Source organism: Quercus suber, unplaced genomic scaffold, assembly GCF_002906115.3.
Source record: "Quercus suber isolate HL8 unplaced genomic scaffold, Cork oak 2.0 scaffold_265, whole genome shotgun sequence".
NCBI lineage: Eukaryota > Viridiplantae > Streptophyta > Magnoliopsida > Fagales > Fagaceae > Quercus > Quercus suber.
The window spans coordinates 429,251-437,261 of record NW_027069721.1 but is presented as its reverse complement, the minus strand read 5'-3'; the positions used below and the strand labels follow the sequence as shown (position 1 = coordinate 437,261).

The 8,011-nt window shown below is 41.7% G+C and overlaps 1 protein-coding gene across 1 annotated transcript; it reads right to left on the bottom strand.

Annotated features, from left to right (window-relative positions):
- Positions 1-5,766: 5,766 nt before the first annotated feature.
- On the bottom strand, positions 5,767-6,489 carry LOC112020032 (uncharacterized). The gene is made up of 2 exons (XM_024052581.2): positions 6,186-6,489; positions 5,767-6,074 (listed from the first exon to the last, which is right to left on the bottom strand). The coding sequence occupies exons 1-2, from the start codon at positions 6,487-6,489 to the stop codon at positions 5,767-5,769; spliced, it is 612 nt and encodes a 203-aa protein (XP_023908349.2).
- Positions 6,490-8,011: the final 1,522 nt, after the last annotated feature.

Below are 8,011 nucleotides of genomic sequence, written 5' to 3'. Positions count from 1 at the left end.
TTTTTTTTTTTTTTTTTTTTTTTTTTTTTTTTTTTTTTTTTTTTTTTTTTTTTTTTTTTTTTGTAAGGGACTGCAAACTACTTTCTTTTGATCAATGAAATCGTCTCTTTTGTTTTTAGTGTCTTTGTTGCACATATTATAAGACTCATTATTATTGCAAACAACTATGACTTGTAAATACGGTAATATAGGTGGACTTAACCACGATATCATGCTGATGATGCAAATAACTTAAATCGATATTGAAAGAAGTAGTTTATATAAGAATTATTAATAAGCAATAAAAGCAACAAATGACATGGAAGTCTCACAGGTCTTTTCGAATATTTATAGAGAATATTACTGAGCATTGATTTTGAATTAAATATATGACTAAAGAGACCTATCATAAGTTAGAGTTTATTTAAATACATCCGAGAATTTCAGGCATGACTCATTTTAAGTTTAAGCATTAGCAATAACTGTATGGAGATGTTCACTAACCCATATCATTTGGTCCGAGGACTTCAGGCGTAAGTGGATTTAATTTTAAACACCCAGGAGAAGTGCTAGAGAGTGTTAACCAACCCAAATCATCTAGTCCGATGACTTCAGGCATGATTGAATTTAAGTTTAAACACTTAGGAGAATTGTAACGGAGTGTTAACTAACCAAATCATCTGGTCCGAGGACTTCAGGCATGATTGGATTTAAGTTTAAACAATTTGGAGGATTGTAACGGAGTGTTGACTAACCAAATCATCTGGTCCGAGGACTTCAGGCATGATTGGATTTAAGTTTAAACATTTATGAGGACTGTAAACAAACGTTAACTAACCCAAATCATCTGGTCCGAGGACTTCAAGCATGATTGGATTTAAGTTTAAACACTTATAAGGACTGCAAATGAGCGTTAACTAACCCAAATCATCTGGTCCGAGGACTTCAGGCATGATTAGATTTAAGTTTAAACACTTATAAGGACTGTAAACGAGCGTTGACTAACCCAAATCATCTGGTCCGAGAACTTCAGGCATGATTGAATTTAAGTTTAAACACTTATAAGAACTGTAAACGAGTGTTAACTAACCCAAATCATCTGATCCGAGGACTTTAGGCATGATTGGATTTAAGTTTAAACACTTATGAGAACTGTAAACGAGTGTTAACTAACCCAAATCATCTAGTCCGAGGACTTCAGGCATGATTAGATTTAAGTTTAAACACTTAGGAGAACTGTAAATGAGTGTTAACTAACCCAAATCATCTGGTCCAAGAACTTCAGGCATGATTGAATTTAAGTTTAAACACTTATGAAAACTGTAAACGAGTGTTAACTAACCAAAATCATCTGATCCGAGGACTTCAGGCATGATTGGATTTAAGTTTAAACACTTAGGAGAACTGTAAACGAGTGTTAACTAACCCAAATCATCTAGTCCGAGGACTTCAGGCATGATTGGATTTAAGTTTAAACACTTAGGAGAACTGTAAATGAGTGTTAACTAACTCAAATCATCTAATCCGAGGACTTCAGGTATGATTGAATTTAAGTTTAAACACTTATAAGAATTCCAAAAACTTTATATAATAAACTGACATATTGATTAAAGAAAAGATTTGATTAATAATAGTATCTTTTAAGGTTTTTTACATTCCAGGGGCGTGGTATTACATGACTATCCAAATCTTCCAAGAAATACGCCATAATGCCAGCCCCTGAAGTAATACGATATGACCCTTCCCAATTGGGTCTTAACTTTCCCTAAGCTGGGTTCTTTGCAGTGCCCACAACCTTCCTGAGCACCAAATCACCAGGTTCTAGAGGCCTTAGCTTTACGTTGGCATAATAGTCCTGCTTGAGCTTTTGTTGGTAATGTGCCAATTGGACCATTGCATTTTCTCTCCTTTCCTCAATCAGATCCAAACTCTTCTCTAGCTGCTCATTGTTGCCGGTCAGACTGAACGAACTAGCTCTCAATGTTGGGAACCCAGTCTTTAAAGGTATGACAGCTTCAGCCCCATAAGTTATCGAAAATGGGGTCTCTCCAGTAGACCTCCAAGGCGTAGTTCTGTATGCCCAAAGTACATGTGGCAATTCCTCCACCTATTTGCCCTTTGCGTCGTCTAGTCTCTTCTTTAATCCATTTACTATGACCTTGTTAACAGCTTCTGCTTGCCCAATACCCTAGGGATAAGCAGGGGTGGAGTATCTGTTTATGATTCCTAATTCGCTACAATAAATCCTAAAAGCTTTACTATCAAACTGAAGGCCATTGTCCGAGATAAGGGTATGAGGAATCCCAAACCAAGTGACAATATTTTTTCAGACAAATTTCTTTGCATCTACGTCTCTGATGTTGGCTAGAGGTTCAGTTTCAACCCACTTGGTGAAATAATCTGTGCCGACCAGAAGGTATTTCTTGTTTCCTGCAGCCTTAGGGAATGGACCCACAATATCCAAGCCCCATTGAGCAAATGGCCACGGGCTGGATAATGGATTAAGGACTCCCCCTGGTTGATGTATGTTTGGCGCAAACCGTTGACACTGGTTGCATTTTTTGATGTATTCATTGGCTTCTTTTTGCATATTCGGCCACTAATAGCCTTGAGTAATTGCTCGGTAAGCCAAGGATTTACCTCCAGTATGGCTCCCACAAATCCCTTCATGTAATTCTTCTAGTAACAACTCAGCCGCTTCAGGATGCATGCATAATAAGTATGGTCCCGAATATGAGTGTTTATATAGTTTCTGGTCCTCAGATAGCCAAAATCTGGTTGGCTTCCTCCAAACTTTGTCAACTTCTAACCTTTCTTCGGGCAAGATATCCTCCTTCAAGAATTTAATAATAGGATCCATCCAGCTGAATTCGACTCTGATTTGATGAACCTGGACTACCTCTCTTCTTCCCTCCGTGGGCCCATGCAAGTCCTCGACGAGGATAACTCTCGGCAAATCTTGCGTCGAGGAGGTAGCGAGCGTGACCAAAGAATCTGCATGTGCATTACCATTTCTGGGAATGTGCAGCAAATTGAAAGATTCGAACTCCAATTGCAGAAATTTAACTCGGCTTAAGTACCCCTGCATTCTTTCATCTTTCGCCTCAAACTCACCTTGTACTTGACCAATGACTAACCTCAAGTCCGAGAACACCTCCACTGATTTTCCGCCCATCTTTTGAACCATGGTCATTCCTGCTACCAGAGTTTCATACTCGGCCTCATTATTTGTTGCCGAGAAGCCCAGCCTCAACGACTTTTCAATGATGATTTTTTCAGGGGATATCATCACTAACCCCACTCCAGAACCTTTCTGGTTCGCTGCGCCATCCACGTACACTTCCCAATGTGAAGGGCTTTGTTGAGAAATCACGCCAACTGATTTTTCATCCATGTTTGGTGTTGGCGTTACTTCTTCTAACTGGGGCTCCGTGAACTCGGCCACCAAATCCGCAAGGGGACCTGGCCCTTTACCGATGTGCGAGGCATGTATTTGATATCAAAAGCCCCTAAGACTGTGCCCCATTTAGCAATCCTCTCGATGTAGTCAGCACTTCGGAGTATAGCCTTGAGTGGGAGCTAGGTGAGAACAACGACTGTATGGGCTTGGAAATAATGAGGTAGCTTCCGTGTACCAAGCACCACTGCCAGGATAGCTTTCTCCAGTGGCAAATAACAGATCTCGGCTTCATGCAGCGACTTACTTACATAATAAACAGCAATGTAGGCAAACAAGACTTCATCTGGCTCAGGACTGGACATGATGGGTGGCCGAGCTAGATAATCTTTAAGCTGCTGAAAGGCCACAGCACATTCTTCAGTCCACTCAAATTCCTTCCATTTGTTGATCAACGAGAAGAAAGGTCTACACCTATCTGCTGATCGAGAGATGAATCGGTTCAGGGCAGCAGTCATTCTAGTTAATTTCTGAACCTCTTTAGGATTCTGAGGAGCTTGTAAATTGTTGATGGCTTTTATCTGATCGGAGTTAACCTTAATTCCCCTGTGAGCCACCATGTACCCCAAGAACTTGCTTGATCCCACACCAAATGAGCATTTGGAGGCGTTTAGGCGCAGCTTGTACCTTCTTAGAACTTCAAAGATGTTTTCAAGGTCTTTTACATGCTTAGAAACGATCTTGCTTTTCACTACCATATCATCTATGTAAATCTCGATATTTTTACCCAGCTGTGGCTCAAACATCCTCGTCATCATTCTTTGATAAGCGGATCCTGCATTTTTCAAACCAAATGGCATCATTTTGTAGTGGTAGTTCTCAATAGGGGTGACAAAGGTAGTCTTCTCCTGAACCTCCATGGCTAACGGTATTTGGTGATAACCTTGGAAGGCATCCAGAAAACTCATCTGAGGATGGCCAACCGTTGCATCCACCAGCTGCTCTATCTTGGGCATAGGAAAATGATCATTGGGGCAAGCCTTATTCAAGACAGTGAAGTCCACACATACTCGCCATTTCTCATTCTTCTTCTTCACCACTACAGTGCTGGCTAGCTATTTAGGATAAAACACCTCCTTAATAGCCCCAGCCTACTTGAGCTTTATTACCTCCTCTCGTACTGCATCAGCATGTTCCCTGGATGGGCGCCGAGGGAGCTACTTCTTAGGGATGATAAATGGGTTGACCTTTAGATGGTGACATAGGAATTTTAGATCCACCCTCGAGGCTTCATAAGTATTCTAAGCAAATACATCGATGTTTCTCTTAAGGAATTCTACAAGCGCTTCCTTCTCCTGAAGAGGTAATTGAGATCTGTCTTGAAAGAACTTCTCCGGATCGTCTCCGATAGTAACCTTTATCAAATCTTCACACCTCGCACCCTTGGCTGAATCGTTGGTATGCAATGCTAGAAGTTTTGATTGCTATAAATCTATTCCAGCCTGGGCCAAGGGCTCAACTTCAGGATTATGCTGGATGGCAGCCACCAAGCATTGTCTCGCCATAGATTGATCTCCCAAGATTTCATTAACTTGACCCTCGGACGGATACTTAACTTTCTGATGTAGAGTAGAGGAAACAGCTCCTAGTGTATGAAGCCAAGGTCTGGCTACAATTGCTGTATAGGGTGAATATACATCTATAACGATGAAATCCACCTCTACAACCTCTGAGCCATTCTGCACAGGTAATCGTATTTGGCCCTTCGGGGTAACAACTCTTCCTTCAAAACTCACCAGGGGAGAATTGTATGGTGTTAAGTCATCAGGTTTTAAGTTCAGCCCCTTATAGAGATCAGGATACATTATCTCTACCACGCTAACCTAGTCCACCATTACCCTCTTCACATCATACCCTCCAATTCTGAGGGTGATTACTAAAGCGTCATCATGGGGTTGGATAGTTTCAATCTTGTCTTCGTCTGAGAACCCTAAAATCGGTTGAGTGTCCAGTTTAGCTCTCTTTGGACCATGGCTAAAGTCCCTTGCGGGTAACTGGGCTACCGACATAACCTTGGATGGCCAGGATCCTATTCTCCCCGGTGCGGCGAAGATGACATTGATAGTTCTCAAATGAGGTTTTGAAGAATCATCCCTTCGGGGCTCCGAGTTCACCTAACCTCCTCAACCACTGGAGTGATGCAAGAGTTGTCTCAATTTACCCTCGCGGACCAATTGGTCCAAATGATCCCACAGGCTCTTGCAATCCTCTGTGGTATGCCCATGGTCTTGATGGTACTAGCAATAGAGATTATGATTACGCCTCTCGGGGTTCCCCACCATTTTGTTCGGCCACTTAAAGTACGGTTCATTCTTGATCTTTTCCAGAACTTAATGCACTGGCTCTTTAAATACAGCATTGACTGCTTGAGGAATTACTGGTCCTGACTGCCCAGCGTAATCCCTACGCGGCTTGTTATTGTTGTATCTGTCTGACCTGAAATCCTTCCTCTCTTGAGGGATAACCTTGTCCTTTCTTTTCCCTTGCTGCTGGTCCTTCTCGACTCTTTTATACTTGTCAATCCTATCCATGAGCTGGCGCACGCTAGTGACAGGCTTGCCAGTCAAGGATTTCCTTAAGCCGTGCTCAGATGGAAGGCCGAGCGTAAATGTACTGATGGCTACGTCATCAAAGTCACCTTCAATCTCATTAAACAACTCCTAATATCTGTCGGAGTATGTTTTAAGGCTCTCGCCCTTTTGCATGTTCAGGGATATGAGGGAAGCCAACGATCTAGGCACCCTCTTACAGGTCACGAACCATGAACCAAATGCTTGAGTAAGTTCATGGAAAGAGTTTACGAATTCTGCCTTTAGGCCATCAACCCACCTCATTGCAATGAGTCTGAGACTAGACAGAAAGACCTTGCACATCAAGGCCTCGTCCTTGGAATAAACAGTCATTCTCTGGTTAAAATGACTCACATGCTCAACAGGGTCAGTTCGCTCGTTGTAAATGGTGAACGTAGGCTGGTTAAAACGCCGAGGAAGTCTCGCCCCTTCAATCCTACGCGTGAATGGAGACTTGGAGATTTGGTCTAAAGCTCTGCTCATAGCATTGTTTCTTATGCCCCTATGCGACGGGCTTTTATACTGTTACTCGTTATACTGTCGTTCATTATACTGTCGCTCGTTATGAAACTCCTCCTCATAGGAGAAAGACTCACTGGGAGGGGTTAGAGACCTCCGCTTGTAACTGATGTCTCTTCCATCATCGAAAGAAACGTCACTGTCAAAGAAAGCCTGCTTCCTTTTTGCATGGCGCAGCTCCCTCTTCAACCGATCAATCTCCCGCTGCATGTCCTTGTTGGGCCTTGCATGGGAGATATGACTATCGCCTCGTAACTGGCTTTCTGCTGGTTGTCGACTTGGTTTAGCCATTGTCAACCGTTGTTTTCACTCTTGCTCAAGCTCTTCCCACAGACGGTGCCAATTGTAGGGTCAAGATTTGTAGCTCAAGCCCAAAAGGTTTGGATTATAATCCCAATGAACCCAAAACAATGAATTTGTAGAGAGTGGGTGAAGGAGCTGGGCTGGTTGTGAATTAAACAATGGTTAACTAAGGTATTAAGGGATGAACTAACGTAAAAACACACTTGAAAGCTAAACAAGTTGATGTCCGAAGAGGTATATTATTGAATGAAATGTGAATACAGTTCTTAGAGCTACAGTAAAATCGTTCTCCTCTTCTTTTTCTCTCTCTTCCCATCCCCTTTTATCAGAGGTCTCTTCCCTTTATATAGCATTCTTCCCCATCATCTTCATTGTTTACTTGTTCTTCATCTAAGTATTCACTTGAGTATATGTCACGTCAGGTATCTTCTTTAGCTCTCTGTGAGTGGTGGTAACTGAGATTACATTGTTCAGGGGTCTTCTCCACATAAATGCGGCTAGAAAAGTTGCGGCAGTGCATTAAACACGGTAGTAGCAGCTTTTTCTTTTAAATATTTCTCCGTTCTTATCATCTCCATGCATGCCCGAAGCTTATCCTTATCATTGGAATCGCTAGGAAGATCACTCGAACCTCTCAGGCATCTGCTTGGCCGAGACTCTTTATATCCGAGGAGAATACACTTTTCGAACTATTGATGCTCTCTTCGGACTATATTCCTCGACCATTTTCAGGTATCTCTCCCACACGGAATCCTTCTCAATCATCTTCTTCTCTTCGGACACACTGTAATCTTCAAAAAGGGCCCTAGGCCTAATACATAATGTTGGGCTTGTACCCCCACAATATCAATATTTTTCATCTACCACTTAACAATACAAACTATTTTGACAAACAATACCAAAAAGTTGAAATGTTAAGACTAAATTAATACAGTGTAAATGTTAAAGAACAAAATAATAATTTTACACTACAAACAAATACTCTCAAACTTAAATTTATTTCTACTTTCCTTTATTTGAGGCAAATTTGAGTTCACAACTTCACTTCACAGTCAATTAATTAGCCCTTTCCTGCCTGAAATTTAAACTGTTCAGTAATACCAAGATGTGCCATAAGAAGCCACACATGAGTTAGGAGCTCTCCACCTTGGGTGAGCTGTTGAGCATGTTGATTCCACTGACA